General features: G+C 35.8%; 1 protein-coding gene across 1 annotated transcript in view; it reads right to left on the bottom strand.

Annotated features, from left to right (window-relative positions):
- Window positions 1-26090, bottom strand: part of CCSER2 (coiled-coil serine-rich protein 2) — a 58467-nt gene that overhangs the window by 1547 nt on the left and 30830 nt on the right. Inside the window, exons 6-9 of the mRNA XM_010289487.1 lie at window positions 19037-19120; window positions 17228-17314; window positions 15591-15689; window positions 7158-7242 (exon numbers count right to left, since the gene is read on the bottom strand). Coding sequence (XP_010287789.1) covers window positions 7158-7242; window positions 15591-15689; window positions 17228-17314; window positions 19037-19120 — 355 coding nt within the window. The remainder of the gene's footprint in view (window positions 1-7157; window positions 7243-15590; window positions 15690-17227; window positions 17315-19036; window positions 19121-26090) is intronic.

Genomic DNA, 26090 nt, shown 5'->3' with positions numbered 1-26090 from the left:
CAGCAGGAAGAATGTAACGATAGCTGTGCATGCCAAAGTCCTGTTACATACCTAGGACGACAGCACATCTCACGATTCTAAGCTTTTCATCTTTTCCCTAGTAGGATTACTACTGAAAACTGAATCCTCAAAATTCCTCATTAAGAAAAAAATTTAATGGTAATGAGACAAATATCAAGGTTTCTTAATCTAGTTTTGATTTACTAGCAGTTTTTCCCTTTAGAATATACTGGTTAAAAGCAACATTTAAGCTGGACCAGCGACATCAGCAAGTGATAGACAGAATTGAATACAATTGTTTTGGAAAGAAGGAGGAGGAGAAGGAAAAAAAAAAGCAAAAAGTCTTCAAAATGGTGTCAAATGAGTATCAAAGCGTTATTCTTTACGTGATCAAAACTAGCTTAAGGTTGTGAAACCTTCTTAACCAAGCAATCTTACAGGAAGGAAGCACTAAACACAATTAATAATTCAATACATTAAGAAAGTTACAGCCTGGAGAAAAGTTAATGCTCCAGATATTTTTGTCATTTTTCAGTGTTTATGTAATGGGTTACAGAAGTCATTAACCTTCCAGCTTAGGAGCTGACAGACAGATGTTAGCCAAAGTGATTTAGATCACCTGCAAAACAGCAAAACCAAAACTGCTAAAAATGAGTGCAGAAACCAAAGCACTATATATCTGATTCCCATACAATTCAAATTTTCTAATCCTACTTGAAGTAAAAAATTAGTACATTTATAGCAAACGGTATTGTGTCAAATTCAAATATGTAAAAATATTTGTCAGGAAACTTTTTCCCCCTCACCTAAAAAGGGTTTCTAAATGCCAGTCTTAAAAAAATGCAGATAAATAGCTAAACTAAGCATTACAAATCCTAACTTTATATCAAATAGTCATAGTTAAACTAATCAGCAAACTGAAACATTTGTAAGTTACAGAAGACACTAGATTTGTATAGGAAGTTGAGTTAAACACAAAACCTTCTGAAACACAGCAAAGTAGTAAGCTTTCAATAATACTATTTCAAGTTTTGACAAAAACTTGGTATTTTTTGAGCTTTTCCATTTGGACAATTTTGCATTTTTACATATAAAAATTTTCCTCATTATTCTTCCTAACCTTAAAAGGTCTAAGCAGCTTAATATCCAGAAAGTTTGCAATTCTGAGGGAGAAAACAGCTACATGCTCAAAACTATGAAGACGCTGAAGCTATAGCATCATCTTTGCTAAGTTGTTTTAAATACTGTACTGTTTTCTAATTTTGAATTTCTACTTAGTCAAAATCTGTCCAATCATCATGGTTACAGATTTTAATTCAAATTGCTACATGCATTAACATTCAAGATGACACTAAAAGCAGAAAAACATCACTTCCAAAATATGCAAGTAAGAGTTCACAAGGTATCTATCACTGAAAACTGCATTATCTTCATCCACAGCTTACATCTTTGCTTCAAACACAAGTTTTCCTTTCACTAAGAAAGTTTTCCAAAATTATGACCACGTTATTAATCAAAAAAACAGCCAGCAGAAGGACTAGTACTTGGTGAATTCCATCACAAGAAGGAGAGGGAATAGAAAGATGAAGAAGCATTCCACTTTCCAGGCACAGTATTTTACTTCATGGACGCGTTAAAGAAAGAATTTGTCATCTGATTGCTTTGAGTGCACTTTTGATAGTATTTCATGGTGGGGCAGACAGCGAATTGGTGTAGACTGTCCTGCTAACCAGACTTCTATTTTTGTCCCATAAAGAAAATATTAAATCGGACAAACACCTGCATTCCTTTGGAATGCTCCTAAAATGCGAAGTTGGACTCTAAAACATTTCAAGTACAATGTAACTGAAGAAAATTAGTTCCCCCCAAATTTGAAGTACATTAGACAAAACACTTTGTTGTGCAAAAAGGAGCATGTGCACAAAGAAACAGACTTTTCTGTACCAGCAAGAGCTTCAAAGACTTGCATGTATTGATGCACCAATCAAAATTAAGTTACAGTCCCTACCACATTAGCTTAAGAGATTTTTCTCTTATTTCTCTCAAGTAAAACTAGCTGTTTCATCATCCAGAGGAAAATGACAACATATCCGCGATGAGGATTACCACTGCTACACAGTTATTGAACCACTGAGATTGTATTAGCTTTATGTTGGAAAACTGAGACAAGTATGTTATACTGATAAAGAAGTTAAATCAATGTAGTCATGACAGCGATACTCATTGCAATATCACTACTTCAAAATTCCCTTCAGTTTTGGTTGTTCTGTATCTCTAACCTCAGTCCCCATCTCAATTCTCTATATAATATCTCTGTAGAAGGAAATAAAGGCATTTTCTCCCTGCAGTATTTTGAGGAACGAAGCAAGTGAAGCAATGAGAAATCTGAGAACTGCATGCACATCTGGTAGACATGCATCATGCATAGGGCAAAAAAAAACCAAAGACAGTGAAAATGCGTGAGGAGGAGATGGGAAGAAATCTGAAGTTGTACTGTACCACGCTTTATCACAGAAGTAATGGACTAACTTCTCAACTCCTTGCCAATGGCATAATGGGAAAGCAGAGACAAGAAAAAGACAAGGACAATGATGTCAGAGGACCAAGACAAAACAATGAGCAATTGCCATGACAGAACTGCATCTTTTCACCATTTAAATTGCAATTACCATGTCCCCCATTGGTTTTTAATCCACCTTCCAGAAACAAAGGTAGCAATAGTGTTTAAGTAATACAGTACAAATATTTATAGCAAGACTTGCATGGAATATCTTTGCTTTTATAACTTGATGTCTTTTAACACAGTTAATCTCTTAGACTTCAAATACAGTTTGGAGCTGTAACTAGAATTTGTGTGTATGATTACACCTGTATACATCAAAAATATTTACAACCATGCACATACATGTTAGATATCCAACAATGAACAATGTCATAAGATACACTGTATTACGTATTTTGACTGTGTTTGCCCATACTGTTTAATAATCTATCTTCCTTGCAACTCGTTCACGAGCTTGAAGAGACACCAAACTACCATGGTTTCTTTTTTTTTGGGGGGGTGTCTTTTGGGGTGAGCAAGAGGGCAGAGCTGGACACAAACCCTGTTACAGAAGTTTTTCATTTTCTGATCAGTTCTGACATCCCTTATCTCACTGCCTTGGCATAAGCTGTCATTTCACAGGCCTTCATTTCAAGACACAGCCTTACTGAAAGGCTACACTGGAAAGCTCTCATTTTCTACCTCTGGCAAACATCAAGATTTCATACCTTGAATCTGTAGCATTTGCCAATACCTTAATTTTAGATTTTTTTCCCTCCCTTTTAGCTAGTTATATTATACCCATATTTCAACATTGTGAAATAGGATTCTACAGTATGGACTATGACTTCAAATAATGATACAAAACAACCCTAATTTATTTTTTTTTAAACCATTCACCACAGCATGGGGGTAGTGAAATAACTGGTAATATGGCATAGCTTTTTTTTTGTCCTGCATAGTCTGTATACAAACCCCAGCTTAGAGAAAAATACTGTCTTCCTCAAAGAAAAATTACTGAAAGTAACATATAACTACATCAAGACAGGCATTTTATCCATAAATACAGGCATATGTGCAAACAGATAAATAGGACCACATGTAAAATTAAGTTTTGTTTACAAATATATACTTAGTTAGGTACAAGAGGCAATTCTCTTGTAGTCCAGTCTGCAACTACTCAACTTGGGAGAAGGGAGTTTTTCTTGAAAGACATTTCTTCATATAGCTGAACACTCATCTCTCAGAGCAAAAATATATACATAAAAAGGACAGTAAGGTAATGATTCCAGGACATTTTCAATAATTTGTCACTCTCTTAACATGAGTCATAGAACTTCCAAGATACTATTCTGAAGCAACTTTGTTCTGCTAACACCAACACTTTGTACACCCTACAAAGAACTCGAATCAGTTAATAAAGGCTTGGAAACATTCCGTAGCATTAAGCAAAGCACCTTTGTTTAAAAAAAAAAAACCACGCTTGAAAAAGCAAAGCCTGGACCTGATTCATAGTCAATGCGCATAGAGCAGCTTTATTGCTAGTGATAAAAAGCTACGTGTCACCTGCTAGAATTGCCTACATTGGCTTTATTTGTAATGCTTACATACAAAAAGCCTAAATACTTTTTCCATGAAGTGCACAGTGAGCAGAGATATGAACAACTGCAATGCTTGACTAAAAACAGTTTTCACCTGCGTTTCTGTGTGGAGAAGCACTTGGTGCTCAAGGCCTAGAGAAAGTGGTATAGTATTCTTGTATTACAAGAGTTCATAACTGGTTCATTGACAATGTGTTTTCTAAACACTGTTACTAAAGCTGCATCATTAAAGCTCCAGAATACAAATGCAGAAGTTTTAAATTGTACTGAAGAAAGTTTGCTGTGTCCGCAAATTATATCCCATAACCAAGAGAAAAATAAAGGACCATTACAAAAGAGTTGAGTTCAAGACACATATGGGAGTTACAGGAATAGAAACATTCGATTTTGTTCATAAAATGACAAAAATCAATGTACTATTATGAAAGTGTTTATGAAATATAAAATGAATTGTTTCCAAGGCTGTTGACACAATATGAAGTTAATAAGTGTTAAAGTATTAAAAATTCATTCTCATTAAAAGGGCAAAACATGCATTCCATTTCAAAACGTGTTAAAGTGCAGCGAGATGGTAAGTTCATAGGGCAAGTTAAGAAGTACGTATGCTAACATTGAAACTGGTGTCAATACAGAAGAACTGTGAACATTGTGATAGTATTGTAATATGTAGCAGGGATATATTACCTGTCCTGTACAGCAGCAATAAAATATTACAGTACATAAACAAGTAAATATGAACAGTTTACAGATTTATACTCTCATAATCTACAGTGCTTGTAAGTGAGTGAACTATATATCTATCAGCTATCAACAACATAGTGAAGAAATCTGCAGTATTCACAAGTGCAGGTGATATTTTAGATTCAGGATTCAGAAGTTAGAGAAGAAGTGCTTGAATTCCAAGTTCTCCAGACAGAACACACAGCCAAACAAAAACGGAGACTACTTCATGTTCCCATCACCTTCTCCGTATTGTTGCAAAAGAACATCAAGACTGACTTTAAGGCTGTTTTCCTATTCTACCCATTTGATACCCAGCTCACCACCTGCCTCAAAACCCCACATTTGGCATTCTGTACTAGCTTAAAAACCAGCAGCCCTAAAACCACTGAACCAAGGGAAGAGGTAACATGGAGAAAGAAGGATACTAGTGATAACTGCAGTAATGTTCTACCTTATGGGACTCTTCCCACAGTGACAAATCATTGATTTTGCAAGAGTGTCAGTAAAAACGTTCAAGAAACCTCCTAATTATACTATAATTTTATTCTCAGTATTTATCTTTTGCTCAAACCTAGGACTTAAAGAAAAAGGCTAGGAACTCTCGGTTATAGGAAATATTTATTTTCCTAAGCAATAGGTTAATTACAGTTTAGGTTAATTAGTTAATGGCCAGTTTTCATCTACTTTATTTCCTTTACTAGTAATTCGCAGAATTGAATATATAGGATGTATACTCAATAGTATTGAGTATTCTTCTATTTAGCAATAGAAGTTCACTATGGAACCCCTGAATAAGAAGCTGGTGCCATTAGTGGAGGAATGAGGTGGGGGGCTCAGAGAACTGGTGAGAGATTAGCAAAGCTTTCTTCTTCAGTTAAGCAGTCAATGTCAATGATGTGATACCAGAGGCACGCATCTGGCAGCTCAGACATCATGCTCCCATTATGACTCTCCAATCCGTAAGCCCCAAAACCGTGACGTTTATATGCTCTTTGGGTCTAAAACTGATCTAAACTCAGACTCTCTGCTGACAGGACACCAAAATAGCCAGGCTGTGTTACTGCTGGCCTTCCATCCAGAAACAGAAGTCATGACGATCAGCTTTAGGGGTTCTACATCTGTTACACACACACAAACCAAACACCACAGGAAAATGATGCACATCCCTCTATTGCATACAGAAAAGCCTATAAAACAGGCTGTGCATTCCTGATGAGTCATTTAAATGAGCATTGTCACAGAAACATCAAGAGAGTATTTGAAACACAATTTACAAAAGAGGTTTTTTTCCTTGTAGTTGAAGTTAGGATTATTGCAATCTGAAATATATGTAAGTTTAGTTTTCCAAGATGCAGCTTATGCTTCAGACCTCCATTGGCCGTGGTAATCTTGCCTTGTTTCCACAATTTTATTTTTTCCTTTATTTCTTGTCCAAATACACTCTTGGGCTTTGCTAGGCAGTCAAACACACTGTAATTCTCAAATTACAGTACATTTAAAAAATATAACTTCAGCATTATGAACTAGTTATATTTCTTTGAACAATTATCTGTTTATAATGCAATACCAAAGCACAAAATAAGACTTACCATTTCTCTATGTCTACGTAAGCATACAGTTTTAAAATCAGCAATTGTCTTTTGCTTTGCAGATCCAAGCCAAGAGAACAAATGCACCTTATATCAGCCCACATTGTAGCTAGCACATAAGGAATGTTAATAAATCATGCAAATTTTGCAACAGCCATTTCAATGTATTAGAAGCCTTTTTACAACAAATACCAAGACAAGGAAAAAAAAAATTAATTTCAAGGAAGCCATTCTGAAAAGTTAAGGAAACTTCTCGTGACAGCCAATGAAAACGACACTTTCTCACCAACATTTTCATGTACATCCACAACGTATTTATGTAAATACATCCACATATGCACGCGTACAGACTTATGAGCAAACAGAACACATACACAAACAGGATAGTATATTACAGCCATGAAAAAAGAAAGGGAAGATGCAGCAAGCAAGATTTATGTTAAGACAAGACTAGAAACAAGGGCCTACTCAGGTTTGCCTGAAGAACTGCTGAAGTAAATCAGCATTTAATAACTGTTATAAAGCTATAAGTTGTAGCTGCTTATACACTGGCTGAAGGAAGCATTTTGGTTAGCCACAGACTATTGTGTACGCCTGTACATCTGCCTGAGAAAGGAGGAAACTACGAGATGAACAGTGCGTGCAAAGGGGAAGATTCTACTGGAACACGGTGAGGGAGATGAGTGAGAGGTACAGACTCACTCTGTCTGCGGTGCGGTGGAACAGTCCGAGGGATGCCCTGGAATGAGCCCTGCCAGGGAGAGAAGGAGGGAGCAGAATACCCACCCTGTGCAGAAAGAGAGAGGGGGAGAAGTATAATAAAAAAAGAGAACAGGGAAAAACAAGACACCAAAAAGCCACACCATTCTTTTCTTTTTCCCCCAGAAAGGCATCATTATATTGCCCAGTTCTACTTTGTAAAAGCAAACACTACATGCTACTAAAGACCAGAGGAAAAACGACATTATAATGCCCTAAACTAATCAGAAATCATACAAAATACTTCCATTTTTATTCAATATATATGCACACATTTCTGTTAAAGATGTTTTTAAGGGAAAAGTATAGGAGATAGGCTTTTCATGTTAAAAATACATGCTAAAAACTGTATTTTTTTTTACAGCTTTCAAAAGCTTTTTAAAAATGCCTCAATAAGCAGTAAGTTGCTTAATACTAATCTACTGGAAAACCAGTCAGCTTTAGTTTACAACAAAAAATTTCTAATGCATAGAAACAGATTTTCTAGCAAATCCTGGTGCTTTAGAGTCCACTTCACTCCTATTTGATAGTAGTATTAAATGTGAAAGAGGAGGAGACGTGACATATAACTGTTTTCCTCGCACTTTGCTCTTGGTGGTTGAGCCTTCCATTACAGGATCAGAGAACTGTGCACACCAATGCCATGCAGGGTTTGCCTGCCAGATGCTTCAGATCACTACGGACACATTGTGGTTGCTGCATTCTCAATACAAGAAAGTAATTTTACACAGTCTATCATTTTCTCCATACCCTTACCTTTAAAGAAAATCTATCCAAGCTGGAACTGCCCTCTTGAATCACATAATCTTGATTTCCTATTTCAGCAAGACAGGTTTAAGTCTCTACAACCCCTTCACCATTTAGCAGCTGAAAACTTCTGCTTTTATGAGTTCTGGAATATTAGTGCTAACAGTAACAACTGCCATTGCCTCCTGGCTACCAGTAACCAGCAGATATCAACAGCAACCACTTGTAGCTACTCTTTCAGACAGCAGGCATGAGATATCTGAGCAAACATCTATATCAAAGACAACAGGAACACTGTTTTCCCCTCGTCTCTAGCTTCTCTGCTGGCATACCTGCGGCAGATTATACTGCCAGGGCTGGACAAACAACAAAGTAGTGTTCTATTTCCATGCTGCTTCTTTGAAAAGAATGTTGAGCACTGCATTATTTCTTTTAAGAAATATTCAGCTTTTATTTATCCTAGCAGAATTTTAAACCCTTCCCTGGCCTTCCAGTTATCCTCATCTAGTTAGTTCGCAGTTCCAGTACTGCTAAGATATAGCTTAACACATGCATTTAGTCAAATCTTAGAATTTCCTAGCCAGCTCACTTTTAAACTAGAACAGGAAGTAAAGAGAAAAAAAAAAAATCTGTCAAGTCTTCTTTATTCTTCAGAAGCTGAGATAGGAAAAAATGAAAGAAGTTCTTTAAGCTGATTATCTCTAGATAGAGAACTGATTATCTAACATGTTCTTACAGTTCTCCATCAGTAGCCATTAACTTCAACACAGTTTGTAGGCTGCTGCATGAAAGAACAACAGTGCTAGCTTCAGTCAAGCAATATGACAAAACAATATAATAGTATGTTGCATCAACTGAGTAGATATTAAATACAGAATATTTCTGGGAGCAATTAGCAATTGATGAGACATTAACAAAAGCTTTGGATTTTCACAGCGCAGTACAAAAGAACTCTTCATTTTTTTCAGGCTTGTTCACATTTCATTCAAAATTGTGTCAGGGTGGTGGAACAACAACAACAACAAAAACAAAATTCTTTCCATTTTCTAACTGTAACTGAATCTCCAAATAGTAAAAAGCACAGTGTCATCAGGCATTGGTCTTGCCTTAGAGACTTGTTTGAGTTGGCAATGGGCTTTTTCCAGGCTTCTTTGAAATTTGTAATGCATTAAATGAAGAAGGGAGATGAAAATTTTATACCCTCTCCTTTCCTCTCTCTAAAAAGGGATATTAGAGACAAGGACAAGCCAGCTGAGCTACATAACAGTTATGATACTACTGTAAAAGCAAAGAAACATTTTAATGTCTTGATTCATTCCAGTAATTTTTAAGCATCCATATTGGCACTTGAAAGCACAGCTCTAAGTACACTTTTCTCAGTAATTCTTCATGGTATTTAATCATTACTCTGACCAGGGAAGTAAATGAAGAAAGTGCAAGTAACATCCTTCAGTGTTTTGCCTGCTAAACTGAAGTGCTCTCCAGGCACAGTTCCACCCGAACTAGCTCTTCCTCTGGCAGTCTTGCAAGTTTACACTGCTCCACACATGCAAATGTCAAATAAGTGTAGGATTTCTTCTTTATTAAAAAAATAACAACAAGCATTGTTTTAATTGTACATCAAATAAGGTGATTAAAATTAACATCAGTTGAACCAAGTAAGGACCAGGAAATACAGCACTGGGAATTTATTAAGATGGGTATTATGAATTACACCGATTTTTACAAAAGATAAAGGTTGTTCCGATCTTGTAGATATAGCACATTAAGAGATAAGTATCTGCAAACAAGCCTGGCTTATGAAAAGATTGCTTTTCTTTTAGTAGTATTTTACAGAACTCCAGCAATTTTACAAAGCTTTCTCTTACAAACAACCCACATCGACCCCCTTCTATTAGTCAAATGTGCACTGAGGTTCCCAAGAAATCCAAAGAACAGGAAAAAAAGAAACGCACACTAATAAGCATGGCTCTTCAGATTATGGTACGTATTCAAAATACACAGAAAATGTGGCAGTTTCCTGCTAAATATAGGGAAGAAGAAAAACCTAAATCACAATTTATTTTATGCTTGATCATTAAAAAGTCTATAAAACTCAAAAGCAAGCAATGCTAGAATTTAAAGATGAGGACATGACTTACCTCAGCTGATATTAAAAAAAAAAAACAAAAAACAAAAAACAAAGCAACAAACATTTGATGGGATTCTTCTGGGTTCTGAAGCCTAGTCTGATGCAAGTCTATCCAGTTGCACTTTAATGTTAGACAACAGAACAGTTCCTCCCCCAAGATGTTATGTCTATCTAGCCACTAAACTTAAATCCCATTCCTCTCATTTCCCAGATACCGTAATTGTGAAACTGCAAAAGCATCCCGGAAGAGAAGTGATTCAGAATTTTAAACACCAGGCAAAACAGGAGACTCAGGAGTGGAAAAACAAGAGCAGCTGAAATAAAGCAGCCTACAAACCAGCACAAAATGTGTGTTCTTCAGAGATCCTTGTGAATTGTACAATTGCTGCTAAATGTTTTGTGAAGTCCTGACCCTAACTGCACTGGAAAACCTGTTGTGTGGTTTTTGGTTTTGTGTGGGGTTTTTTTGTTGTTTTTGTTTTTTGTTTGTTTGGGGTTTTTTGTTTTGTTTTGTGTGTGTTTTTTTTTCCAAATGGTTACTACAAGCATATTAAAGCCAGAGATTTCCATTGCTATGAAGAGACCTCAACTTTAGAATAAGCACAAAAGAAATTGCTTTTGCCAGAAAAGAAAAGTATTTCTAAGCTATTGCTGCACAGTAATTTAAGGCCAACAGCCAAATATTCCAGCTCTTTTCCCAAAGATATACCAATAATTCAAAACTGCTACTGCTTTAAAGTCTTTTCTGCTGCAGAAACACAAATACAACCAAGATCCATTTTTATCCATACAGATGGAGCCTTTGAGCACTTCCAAGAAGGAATGATTTTTGCTGCCTCTCACCTAGCATTGCCAGATGTCTCATACAAACTCAGAGCTCCACATCATGAACAAACCTAGAATGACATATCTTGTTTGCATTGATGCTTGAAGTGTTTTTTGCAGTAATGTCCTCTTGCTAGCCTGGCACCCAGAAAGAGATTATGGATGAGCAGTTCTGACATACAATTATCTTTTTGAAATTATTCAGCTTAAAAACCCCAAAACACTCAGTATTATGTGCTGGTTTACACTAAACCAACAAGAATTGCCTGTAGAAGGTTTAAAGGACCTCTCTTCTGAGCATGCGTCTACATGTTATGCACTGTTACTGTAACACAACTATCTAGTCCAGCCAAGGTACTTTCTCACCAAGAATGTACATTATAATGGATCAGCAAGTGAACAGCAGAGTGCTGGACAAGAGACAAGCAGGCTGAATGTGAAGATAAACACTAACACAGCAACTAGGCTTCAAAACCTGGAAGTTTAAATTCATAGTTGCCAAGTCAAAGCATACAGAAACTTTAAGGCTAAGGTGGAAGGAGATGCTCAAAGACAACAGTACACGAAGGCAGCCGAAGTATTATGAAGGTTCATCAAAACAATTGACATGAAAGGCTTTGGAATGACAAACTGGAACAACACTCAAATGGAAGGCAAAGTATGTATCTCAGCGCAGAAGCAGAGAAGAGGCGCAGCGAAGAACAATATGCATGCTCCCAGGCAAACTGCATTTTTTGTTGTCAATTTACCAGACAGGAATGAATTTGTACACACATTTAAGAAGCAAAACTTATTCTCATCACTGCTTACTATTCTGAGACCAAGGAGAAAAATCAGCTTTTACTGTACACTATTTGCTGTTGCAGGGCATAGAAAAGCCTACATGGACTGGCAGGAGTTGTGTTATGCTAAGGAACTGGACTTCAGGACCAGAATCCTTTACAGACATCTCTATCCATACTCAGGCTTTGTAGTTTGCTTGCTTGTCTTTTACTTCTCAGCATCTGCAAACAACCTTTTCAGTTTGAGAAGCCACATAATTTGTCAACATGAACTTGACATCTAGCCCCTTTAACCCTCAAAATCTTCTAAAAAAAAAGTCAGTATTTAGTATTACAGAAACAATGCTGCAAAGCCTGCGAGACAATTGTGGCAATTTTTCTTCTTTGTAAGCTTTGTCCATCAACTTTAACTTCTTCAGGTAATTTTATGTTCAATACCTTCTTCCAGGTTTTGATTTGTTGGGTTTTTTTCCCTGTGATAGTTAAATGATAGGCATAAATTAACTGGAAGTAAATTCAGTATAGGAGATCTTCTAGAATGTCATGGTCTACCCTGTCAGTGAATACTTGTACAAGACTATCATGAGGGTGGCTAACCAAAAATAATGTTTCCCCCTAAGTTATCATTGTCTATATGAACAGTCAGAAATTACATAATGTAGTTTTGAGCATACTGTCAGGACACTGCTTACAAGAAACACCATGTAGCAGACAGAGGGTCTAGGCAATAGGTTAATTCTTAATATGCCAAATTTTCAAAACATTATTTTCAGCCACTAGGTTTTATTACATGGGCTACCAAGTTCCAAGGATTAACCTAAAGTTACATAGCTTCCATTTATGTACATATTTACCTTTAAAATAGGAAAAAACCCTAAAACTACTTTCAAAAGCTATGTGGTCCCTAAAGAGAATAACCCCAGACAAGTTTGTAATCACATCAGGGTGGGCCATGGAACCAGGGTGGAACATGACTTTCCAAAAAGAATATGTTTAATGATATTCACTTGCCTATTTACTGGGAGAATGATGAAGTGATCAGAAATCCTAGTTATTTCAAATGGACAGTAGAACAGCAATACATTACTGCAATTCATACAGTCTTAAATTCCCAGCTGAAATATTTTAATAGCCAATTTCTATTCTCACTATTTTCTAGTTTATTCTAGCATCTATTCTTTATGAAACACTACATTAAACAATGTTTGTTAAGCATGTTTCTGGAAGCTTTTAAAGTTCATTTCTTGAATCAGTACATTACTGGGTGTTCCCAGGCTGTTATTTATGCTTCAGGAATCAACACATAGTATCAGTTCTGCTAGAATTTGTAAACTGTCAGAGTAATTTTGAAAGTTATGATAATCTAACTAAAGTAACTTCCTGATATTCACCATCATTTAAAGTGACTGACAGGTCAACAGTTAGAGGAAAATGAGACAGTTAAATATTCATCAACTTTGATAACAATTAACAAGCTTAAAGAAGCAAAAAAAACTTATATGCCTCAAAAGACTTGTACTCTCATTGCCAAGATTTCAATTATAATTCGGTTTTCAAAAAAATTTAGTTTTATATAAAAACTTCATTTCATAAACATTAACTATATTTCATGATTCATACCATGTTTAGGACCAATGAATATGATTTCTCACAGCCTGTGCTCTCAGTTCAAGTTCATTATATTAAACTGAAGAGGAATGTTAATAAAGCAAAACAATTACTTTAAGACTTCCTTTTTTAGTGAGAATACATTTTACTCAGGTGCCTCCTGCTATTTCCATTTATCATACTCTGCCTCAAGAAAACAGCCAATTGTCTCCCCTTTCTATTGCAAGTGACATTTCATGTCATTGGGTTCCAGATCAACACTGATTTCATGCCAAGGCTTTTTCTGCATTTCCACTTCTACTAAGCCATGCACAGAAGCACACAAATACGTGGTAGCAGAACTATTAAACCAGAAAGTTGAGATCTCATCATTAGAACGGGAACTCTGCTACAACAGCAAGAACTACCTTCCTCCGTTAAGAAATCCCACATTAAGGACCTCAGATCAATTTCTGCTTGCTTACAGAAAGCCTCCATATCACTTACAAATATGCAAAGGAGAAGATACTGAAAATCCCATGCTACACAAAACTTTTCAGCTATCATTTACAAATAAAAGCTCCTGAAAAGCAGTATATTTTGAAAATTTGTCAATACTTGGCAAATTTTCCTAATTCCTTCATCAATTTTAATGAGAAACTTTACATGTAAAGGTAAAAATACTGAGACATTTATAATGCACATGTAATGAGTATATGCCTACACAGAAAACGTACACAAATATCCATAACATACACCCAACCATGAATACAGCAGAGGTGCTTTTTTTTGTTTTAAATTACATCCTCCCTTAATTTTGTCACGCCAAAAAGTATCTTTTAACTACTGAGTAACTTAGAAGACATATACTTCAATCTGACCAAAACAGACAACTGGGCTGACTACTTTTACACGAGATACCAACTCACATTCCCCATCTTCTCTAACACCTTTGTCTTCTCAATTAATACCACAGGTTGCTCAAACTAAAACTTTTGTAGTTACCAACTAACTTCCAATACCTACTAATCTGTTTCTAAATTCCTGTGGAAAATAATAGGGGAAAAAAGGAACATGGAAACAATAGCCACTAACCTAGTAATAGTATCAACACAGGAAAATATCAAGGGAACATCACAGGCAGGAAATTAAAACGTGGGAAAAAGAAACAATACAAGAGCTCAAAAGCTGCAGAGTATCAGGAAAAGAAAAACAAATGGGATAAACATAAAAGACATAAAACACATGCTTTCTGGAACAGACATGTCAGAGCAAACTAAAAGCTACTTAAGGTTATGATCTCTCTACACTGGGTTCTTATCAGACAGCTGGTTAGAAAGCAGAGTCTCAGCAGGATAAAGCTGTTTGCTAGCAACTGGTGAACATACAGTGTCATGGTATTTCTATCCTAGCACTACATACTTCAAAGAATAATTTCAGAAGGAGAGCAGGGGTGATTTATCTTTACTGGAATCTTACAATGAGTAACTGAAGGCAGAGTAAAAACAAAGAAACAAAAGTCTGATTTTTAATCTTTCAAAGAAATCTCTCAGGATTCTCTAGCTAGACCAGTAGCTTCAAGATCCAAAGACTATTTGCTGATGACTGACGAAAGCCTTGTTCATCATTCAAAGATAATACCTTATTATCATAATATCAAATGTGTTGTCCCTCCCCCATCTTAATTATTCTATTAGTGTTCCATGAAGAATGTAAGTTTTATTTAATGGCAGCAAATGTGATCCATGCACCAACATATGGGAATGAAGATGTCCTTTGTCAAAGTGATTTTTTCACCCAGTAATTTTCTGTATGAGTCGAGTTCTTCAAATAAATGATTACTAAAATTAAGATTAACTTCCGTTTTTACACTTATGGACTGAAACTAAGAATACACTGTTGCTTTTCCTCAAGAAAAGTGAGCACAGCAACAACAAAACTTTAACCAAAGGGGGAAAAAAAAAAAGAGAAACACAGATACCTATGACTTTAAAGTCATGGGATAAGAAAATGTCTTACATATGATTAGATATATAGCTTGGGCTGACTGTAACTTAAATGTGCAGAAGGCGATTATTCCAAGCAGAGACTTCTAAAGTTTAATTACTTATTTTAAAAGAAACCTTTATAATAAATGTTTAAATAGAAGGGTTGCAAATGAATGCAAGGGATTCATTGCAGGAAGGATACCACTCATACAGCACTGAACCTCTTAAAGCCAACTTGTATGAGAGGAACTGTAATAGAATTGGGGAATGAACTGCAGAAAGTCATACCCGAAAAGGAATGGCACTTTTTACTCACAGAACTCCTCCTCCAGGAGGTTTGCGTAAACTTATCAGCGTACACGCATGTTGCCCCGGTAGGTTTTTGGCTGTCTTTCTGGCAGTTACATCTAGTGGCCTTAATCATCCCCAGAAAGAGAAAGAGAAAGGAGAATTTGTTAGAAAATTAACTAAGCTTTTCAAAAGTCAAGGCCCAGTGTTCAAACATCATGCATTCCTTGGCAGTATAACACAATACAATTAAACTGTAGGAACTAGTATTTACAGTGCTGCACAACTGCTTCTTTTCTCAAAGCATATTTAGAAATAATTTTGCATAAATGTTGTCTTTTGGAAAGGGTTTTTGATTCACTTAAAGTTCTGAAGCACCGCATTAAGTCACCTTTCAATGATTAAGAAGTTTTACCCATCTTTACAGCAGAGTTCCTTAGCTGCAGTGAAGTTTACAGTTATTACTGTAATCAGGTCTACGGCCTACAAGGGAAGGAGACACTTCCTTAAAGAAATCTTTGAAGGCTGACAGTAAGAGTGAGGCTAAGCATATTGAAAAATCAACACTTCTTGCAAAATGCTAATAGATAAGACAATTTGTTTTGGTGTGCTGCAATCTGGAATTCTGCTGCAGAGCAGAAAGCCAAATCTTAACCTTTCATTATTGTTTTAGAGGGAATGATCACATGTTAGACAAGGAGATGATGAAGACCACAGGTCGGTGTACATATATACAAAAACATGTGCTAAATATTTCATTAGAGATTATAGTTATACAAGACTGTCTCCAGCCATGATAAATCAATAATGGTGTGCACCTCCTGGCATTTCATCTACCTTGCCATTAAGATCTTGCTGTGGCTTGAAATGGCTTGAAAACATGGCGTTGTTTTACAAGAATTGTCATAGCAAGGTGAGTTTACCAGAACCAAATGCAGAGATAAGGCATTGCAAAATCCAAAGTTAACTTAGAACAAGAGCAAAAAGCAAAAAGGCATACGTTACTTTTTCCTGAGGACTTATACATCTGCCTGAACACGATTTATGATAAAAGTGCCCCCATAACTTTTATTTATGGCCAATCTAATCTTACTCTTCAACACGCTGTGCTTTGTTTTTTAAAAAAGAATCAACTTTGAATACTACCTTGCTCAGCTTTAAGTTCTATGGTGGAATTCTTTATTAAACTAATGGTCAGTAGGGGAAAGGAAAGGGAGGAAAAAAAACCCACCAAAAAAACTTAAAGTAGAATGATAGGTCCAATACTTGTAGCATAAAGTGCCTTGTCTTTGCTCTTTGTTATTTCTGAACAGCTTCTAGCATTTTATGTTTGAAGTGTTTGTTTTGGAACTGAAATATATTTACCAATCGTATAAACATCCTCACTTAGTGCCACACATACAAATCATGACTGGCCTATGGAATTAGAGATCCCAGGTGTACAGCTGCAAAGACACTAGAACACATAGAATCAATCTGCTAACTGAACCTTTATAGACCCATGAGTCAGGTGGGTCTAACCAGAACCCAAATCTACCTTTGTTATAATGGAAATGTAGGAAAAAAGTTAGACATCTAGACCTGTTAAAGCCTTCATAAGAATTACCTACTGAAGTTACACTCTGCATACTTGGGATTTTCTTAAACATTTAGCATTACACTTACAAGTTGATGCTCTAACTGGTGGATTGTTTCATCCTTTTTCTTCAGCTCATCTTTAAGCTGCCTGATCTCATTCAGCAGATCGTCCATCTGCAATACAACAGTGGGCAGTAAGAGGTTTTCTCTAAGGGCTATACAATCTAAATTGACACTTCTACAGGACTTATTACATCAGATGTTCATGGAGGACTGGTAGTAATAGTAGCACACGCTTTCCTCCTCTTATTTGCATGGTGAGATGGGCTGTAGGCATTCAACCTGAAGAGTAAAAAAACTTGACCTGAAGTCTCTTAAAGAGAGACAGAGTTGAACTGACCCACTAAATTTCCAGGGTATGTAAGTAAATCAGCTGCATTTTTGATGCAGTAATTCATCTGTTGTACAAGCAACTGACACCATGTAGACGTTAGCCGTCAAATACTACCTATACTCCTCTTTATCCACCAACAAAAAATACTGAAGCTTAAAGATTAAGTGAACTGCTATTTAAAAACCATTAACATAGATAGAAACAAGAAAAAAATATTTAGAAACATAAGTATAACTACATTTACTGAATGCAACAGCACAACTGATTTGAATATATCCTACTAAAAGCTGAAGACTTAAAATAATTATGAGTTCAGAGACTAGAAAAATTGGTAAATATGCAAGAGTGCATTTTTTAAAAATAATTTTTCATCCCAAGGTAATTTTAATGCTCAAACTGATTTGTTGTGCAATTTTTTAAACTATATGCTGGTATCAATTAAAGAACTGGCAATTCAAAAAGCCAGTTAAACCTAGCATTTTTTTGTTATGAAGTTAAAAAGCATTACTCTTTCCTCTAGGCATTAAGACTAAGATTCTAAGATTTTGAGGGAGATGACTGTAGAAGGAAGAGCACAACAAATATCAGACAACAATTAAAGGCTTGAATGTTAACAACGTAGAAATCAGGGTTGCTAAAGGATGGTGCATATGGATCTACAGCTTTGGCAAACCTCTTAAACCCTGAAACCAGATTTGGACAGATGACCTTCCAACAGGAATAACATTGTAAGTGTTCTTCCCTTTCAAGACGTATTTCTAATTTCATTATATCTTCAGCAGGTATGGTTCCCCTCCTGTAAGTGCAAGATTAGTGATCTTTCTATACTGATTTTACAATAAGAGCCTCAAGCAATGCTATAAAAACCTTACCACAGTAGAAAGCACAACATTACCAGTCTGTGATCATAAAAGATGATTCTTTTTGGAATACCCATTGTGACTGCTTCTTCCTTTAATACCCATTCTAAAACAATAAACTCATCTTTGACTTTGTGGGGTTCCAGTTGTTTTTAAGTTACATCTGTAATACCTGCATTATCTCAGGGAAAACTTACTTTAGATGAAAGATACTTTAAATAAACTGAAGTCAACAATAAATGTAATGAAACAGAGCAAGTAATAGAATAAGGGTGGTAGGATTACACTTCAAAGCAAAAATTGTCTTTTCAAATTCTAACACTCATAAAGCAGGCAGAAAATTGTTGAAAGAAGTTACTCTACAGCTGTTAATTCCCACATGGCTGATACAAATACCAAAAAGCAAAGTTATTTTAATTATTTAAACTGTGCTAGCAGTTGTAAGTATGTATTTTACAAGGTCAAATAAACCCTTTGATTTTAACAAAACTGAAAAGATGAAGTATATAAACATTTGCTAGGCTTGCATTTAAACAGAAGCAGCAAGAAGCACTACTTCACAGTGACAGAAGGTTTTGGGTTCCGCTTTTTTAAACATAGTTTTGTATCTCTTATTCTGTAGAGTAAATCAGTGTCATTTACCTTAAATGTTGATGCAAGTTCTTGCGGTTCTGGACTTGATGGAACTGAGAGTGGGATGTCCTGGAGCGACACATTTTCATCACACTATCAGAGAACAAAACCAAGAACAACAGCTCGAATTACTTGCTGAAACAATTCCCTTGCAACTTGATTTCAAGGATGGAGACACATCACCTCTCTGTGGAACCTGTTACAATGTCTGAGTTCTCTCACTGTAAAATTTTCTTTTTTTTCCCCTGATAGGAAAGCCTCCCTTGCTGAAGCCTGTGTACAGTGCACAAATAACAGCCACAAACAGCCTCCCTCTCCTCAGAAAGCTGTAGGACAGCTGCAGCTATGTCAAAGTGTGTCGATTTTGCACAAAAATCTGGTAAAAACTGGCCCTTGTGTTCAAATCAGGAAGGAATGGTGATGCTATGTGGTTTTAAAAGCTTCATTTCCTTCAGTATCCATTCAAATAATATATCTGAGCAATATCAAAATATATAGCCAAAATATTTCAACTAGGAATTCTTAACTAAAAAAAAAAGCATCATTTGCTACTGGGCAGAGTAATACAAAATTAATTCACAGCCGTCAGAACTAAATATCAATCATAAAAACCGGAACCACACAGAAGTATTCCTTCCCCACCATGACATGACAGCCATGAAATCTGAAATTAAGCAAGTAGAAACAGAAGCAACCATCAGAAATGCCAAAATGTGATTGCCTAGGTATGTCCTGAAGCACTTACACTCTTGTGACAAAAACACCACGCAGCCATTACGTGCAGTACTCTAAACCCACGGCGCTGCGCCCTGCCCAGGTTCCATTAGGTTACAGAGCCGAGTCACCGAACAACCAACACTGTATTCCGGTGAGAGGTTCTCAGCTTCCTACCGTGATGTCGCATCCAATCTTAGTGCCACACAAAATCACAGTACAGTTATTTTATGGTCATGGAAGATCATAATCTCCATTTCCTTGGTGTAAAAAGATTTATTCCCTGCCCCGCCCTTACATCCATCTCCTCCATTTGCTACCTTCTTAAAGAAAAAACAAACAAATCTTCTACCTTACAGTAGACTCCTTTATTTTTTACAGTTCTTAAAGCAGAGTTTCTTTACCCAATGAACTCACTGCCTAAGATTGCATTTGTAGAATATTACAGCATCATGCCTCAACACCTGTGTAAAACCACTCTGAGGCTGAGCCAGCAACTCTCCAAAACCACAAGAGTAAAAGTGCAGCTCAAATGCCAGAGATCTACTAAGGGAAAAACCCACAGTAGACCTATTTATGTTCTTTATGCCTGTGAGGTATCTTTTTGCTTTTAATCCGTAAGGAGTATTTCTTATAAATTTTAAACTAAACTGCAGAGAAACATCAAGGAGATTGTCCAGATGAAAAAAGCAAAAATATTAAAATGGATGAACTTGTAACAATTATATTTTTAATTTTTCCTACAGTCACCGATTCCTTGCAGCCAAAATACACACAACCATCACCAGACTTAAAGAGCTTTCATACAATTCCAAATTGCTTTACTATAATACAGACAGTTAAATTTGAAGTTCCATCACTCAGATGTAATTTTTTTTAAGACTAGTAATTGTGAGAGCAGTCAAATTTCAACGCTTCTGACTCCTTAACATAGCAAATATTTCAGCTTCCACTGTCCAACACACAGTTGTACCCGATTCACAAGTAGCTGCTTGTCCCTTCTGGGCAGATAGCCAGCAAGTGACAGGCTGATGAAGCAGTAGTTTACAGTCTATGTTATGAACAAGTTCTAACAGCATTTTGAAATAATTTGCACCATAATATCATAAAGAAACAAACATTATATAATCCAAAACATTTCTAAAATGGGAGAGGAAATGAGCAGCAGTTAGAATCATAGAATCATTTACAGATTAACATATTATATTTTATATATTTTATAGTTATCTTGTATTCTACAATTAACAGTTTTCATCAACATTTGTTATTTTAAACAACTATTCAAACAAATACACATATTCAGCAGAAAAGCTGCACCAGATTGTCACAGTGATAGTTGTGAAGGAGTAATCGTGGGAATGGAAAAAATACAGAACAGGACAAACTATTTCAAGCAAAAGTATCTTGCATGGCTTTTAAAAGCTGTATCACTGATACCTCTGGTATACCTTTTATTACCCATTAAAACGCATACAAGTGGAGCAATAGAACATTCTACAACAGCAGATTAAGACCTGATTGCAAAGAAAGTGAGTCAGATATTCTCTGGTGATTTAAATCAAGTACCCTATGCTATACCTGATGAATATTCACTAGCAAAGCAAGAACTAAGTTCATTTGCATCAATTCCCTTATCACTGTCTTAATTATCTTAATACACATAATGAACACAGGACAACTGAAAAAAAAAATTCAGTTCTAACACTATCAGTGGAAACTTAAGCATCCCATTCTGAACATATCCTGGGATTAATCTAAAGCTTTTCCTATTTTGCTTTTTCTTTCCTGCTTTTCATATTGCTAAAATGAGACGGGGGAGGGGAAAAATCAGAATAAGGCTGTCCATGTACAAAAAAGATACTAGAATTAGCAAAGAGACAAAAGAATTAGCATAACAAATGCAACTGGTTATCTGCATATGCTATTTTTGATAGCCTAGAAATTATATGCTAAGATGTCATCAAATTTCAGAAACTTGAAGAGACCATATACTTTTAACCTTTAGGTAAAATTAAACTTTATAAATGTGTCATCCCATTGCAACAGGCAATATAAAAAGCTGCTACCTCTTGGTTTTTACCTGACTAACATTTTTACAATAGTAAAATACATTATTATAGTATAATCACATCTTCAGAGCAGTTGCACTAGCCTCATTTGTGCTAGACTTAAAAGATACTCACAAAAACAAGAACTCAGGACAGTTTGCTAGCCATATCAAAAACAAATGCTTATCAAATGCATTTAAAAAGCAGTTCTACTTACAAACATAAGCAGCAAGAAAATATTTTAATCTAATTCCCTTAGAAGAAGATTGCTTTTGAAAAACACCAACATGAGAAGGAAAAAAAAAACCCAACACCTGTTGATATTTGTTGCAATGTTTTAAGTTTAGGAAGTAGCTACAAACAACTCAAACCTCATACATTCTGGCAAACCTAGTACAGTTATTTTTAAACATTACTGGCAGTTTAGGCATGAAAATAACCTGCAGTGTGTACACTGACAGAGAACTAACATTGCAGACATTCACATTTAATTAGTTATGTACGGACAGTCTTCAGTTATAGATTGATTATTACTTTAACCTGATATGAATTCATATATATCTACATTTGCATGCAATGTTTAATCAAGAATATGCTCTTTTAAGAAAAAGTCAAGTAATATGGCAGTAACTGATTTCACAGCCCTTTTCTTGTTGCTGTATCAGCAACCCATTTGAATTGCTACCTGTCTACAGTGATTTTCAACTCAATGACATTTACTGGAAAGTTTCTGCTGGACTTAATAGCCTACTCTTCAGCTTTTGGCCAGTTTTGGGTGGTTCCTATCCAATCAACTGAGGTAATCACACGTCTCAATATATGTTTTAAAGTGGCTTATAAAATCACAGCAAACCTGGAGTCAGAAACCATTAGAAAATAGTCCAGCAAGACTCAGAAATTTATCCTAAATTTACTAATAGCTATATAAATGGAACAGGTGGTTGTGGTGGAGAAACACCCCCACACAAATTCCCTTCAAACACTTTTAGAATACTCAAAGACTAAAAGGTTGCTCTGAAAAAAACTTTACACTAACTTTATGAAGTGTGAAGAGATATAATTCACCACCTCTCTAACAACATTTTAGCATTTATCAGCATAGTGCCTATACACCAAATCCAGGGGAAAGTCTAAAGCTTTACTATTAAAGCAGCCTAATATTAGTTCAGCTTCATTTTCCTTTTCAAAAGGTATCTGCTGAGAAAATTAATACCATCTTAATTTTATACAAACCAGTTGATTTTATTGCTTTAGGACAAACTCAGTCAGAGTTACAGATACCATTTTTAAGTGTACATGTAGGTAAAATATGTAACAATCCTTTCTTCCGAGTGTTAACATCGTCATGCACCCTACATCTCTGGACAAATAATTTTCTACATGTCAAACATTTTTACATACCTACTCCCAAATGTCACAGTCTAAACTCAAGCATTTTCTTATATTCTCAAGTCTGCAACTGTCATTTTTAATTTATCTCAAGAACATGAGCTAAAGATTATGGGAATAATGCTCCACCATGGCTGTCACAGGTACACCACAATTTGCCCAAATATTAACAGCTGCAAATTGAAACCTGTATTTTTGAGTGGCTGTACTTAATACACTCTCATGCCAATATTTTACAAGCGTGAAATCTTTAGTATGAATGACACACAAATCCCTGTGCTTGCTTCACCTTATAAAGCCACGAAGAATGGACTTACTTTTTTTGGTAAACAGAATATTAAACATTTTTATTTAGTGGCACTTCTTCATAAATAATAATCTGTATCAAACACAAGTATTTAGTCAAGAACAGCCTAATAAAACCTCACTGCCTTTCTAACCTACTGTGCTGATTATACACAGCAGCAGTTTACCTACTATAGATTGCTGGGCTTTCAGCACTGCAGTATTTCTGCTTGTAAACAGTTCAGCAGCTCAAAAATGCCACATCTGCTTGTATTTGCTCCCATCCTCTCAGCAGTTACACGTTCTCATATTATGTGCCGCTATTTTAAAAATAAAAAAAAAAACAAGCAAAAGAAAACTCAAGCTCTTTGACTAAATACATCACAATAGTCCCTGCAAATTATTTCAATGTTATAAACATGCGCCTTCTACACAGTGTACAGACAGTCAGTTGTTCTCACTGCCTAACCTTTCCATCTTCCCTTTTCCCCTGCTTTCTTTGGGTGATATTACGTACAGGCTTTAGTTAAAAGCACAAGTAAAATAAGGAAAAATTGTAGAACTTCTTGAAGAATAAGAGAGACACGATAAAGGGTATTCTCTCTCAGAAAATTCCCATATTGCCTCAGAGGAAGATAAAGAGCTCAAAGCTTAGAGACAATTGTTGTTTTCATTATACTAACTTATTTTAAATTCTTCTATTACAAAAATCAACCCTTTAGAAGCAAATGCATTTTCAGCCATTATCTTGTGATTCCCCAACAGCATAAGCTGCCTTTTAACATGCAGGATTTTAAAAGACTGTACTCCTAATAGTATACTAATAATTTCATCTTGAGAATTCTTTCAACATTCCAGCATCTAATGTTCATGAAGAAGTTTAGAAACATTTCTTTAATAAACCTTGATAAACTTGAAAAATGCTACAGTGCGTGCTATTTACCTGCTGACTACTGGGCATTTTGAGTGTAGTTTCATTCAAATACCGCTACAAACGAGTGCCAGTTGCCATTGCCCACTGTCAAACACTGTTATAATGATAGCCCAACAGCTAACCAACTGCTTAAACTCAAAATGTGCCAATTTTATTTGCTATTGTTTCTTGATTTCTTAGGTTCTGTTTCTTTCATGCATAGTTAAGTCACTGAGGTGAACTATTTTGTGGCTAAGAAAAAAAAGTAACAATTGTAGGTACAAGTTATACAACTTAATACATGACACAAAGAAACCTTTGTATTTAATTAAATCTTCCTTGTCTTCAGGCTTCTTATAAAAAAGATAAATGTCTCTGACAGATCTCACCAGATGGAAAAAGAAAATGCCACGATGAATACATACTTCAAAGGTATGCAAGTGACTTCCATTTAACAATTCTGCACCACGGACTCCATTTTTTCATTCCTCTCTCTTCATACAAATGGGCTAGTCATATCTGATAAGTTACAATGAAGACGTGTGCTTGAAAAATAGAATTTCTTTTCCATTCATGAAAGACAAGTTGAAAAGAAACTTCTTAGAAAGCTTGCCGTCCCCAGAAAAAAGGCCTTCACAGATCTCACGGTTCTGTGAGCCACTTCAAATTTCAGTCCTCCTTAAAATATCAGTAAGTCCTGAGATAAGACAGGGTGGTTTTGAATCACTGCTGCCAGCCTTGAGAGGAAGTTACTACAGAGGATGGTCAATCCTTGCCTAGATCAAAGGCTTCAGGGCATCAGAAATAGTACAACTCTCATTTAAATAAGGATGTTGTAGCACATTAGCTCTGTAGCCTCAACCTAGAGCAGCAAGTTTAAGAAATTAATTGAGGAGGAGGAAGAAGGAAGAAAGTTTTTTTTAAGATTAGAGGAAAACTTATTTACTCTTAAGCATGCAAATGAAGTACCTTAGTCAATGTTTAAGAGTCATTAACATTTAGATGTCAATTTTTACTAGAGTTAGACTTCCAAAGCATTTTATTCTCAGAATACAAAGTTAGTGCTCCAGTTAAGCATTAAGCAAGAACATTCACCAGTGGTTCAACATCTCCCTGTAAATAATTACAGCTGCATTTAGTGCAAGAAGAATATACATTTTTCACTCCATTTAAGCTGGTATAACGTTATTGCAAAAGCAGTGAAGGTTATACTTATTACCATTGAAAATTAAAACTATGCATGAGATACACTTCTATTCCCAAATTCACTGTTTGAAAATACAGAAAGATGGCAGTATGTGAGGAGTCAGCAGACAGCATGTGTACTGCTGGCATTGTTACCCTGGTCACACGGAGCTCAGAAAAGGCTAGACTACTCACATAACTCTTTATTTTTCCAAGCAAAACTGGGAACACAACACCAAACCCATGCTGTTGCAGCTACGTTGCTAGTAGTATTCAAGATAACCAAATATAAATTGTGTGCGCTACAGTCATACCAATGAATCCAGTATAGCACATTAAGTCTCCCTAGGAATCTACTAGGCATACATTCATTACATGCTACGCTTTACAGTAAGTCACACTACACTTGATTAGATAATGCTATAAAATTGAATTTAATCACTATATCTTACTATCTTACTATAACTGTTCCTGTGAGACCTCATGCCTAAGACCTGACTACAGCTCTATTTCTACCTATTCAAATTAA

Source organism: Phaethon lepturus, unplaced genomic scaffold (genome assembly GCF_000687285.1).
Source record: "Phaethon lepturus isolate BGI_N335 unplaced genomic scaffold, ASM68728v1 scaffold12306, whole genome shotgun sequence".
NCBI lineage: Eukaryota > Metazoa > Chordata > Aves > Phaethontiformes > Phaethontidae > Phaethon > Phaethon lepturus.
The sequence above is the reverse complement of the archived record's forward strand: the minus strand, read 5'-3'. Positions and strand labels throughout refer to the sequence as shown.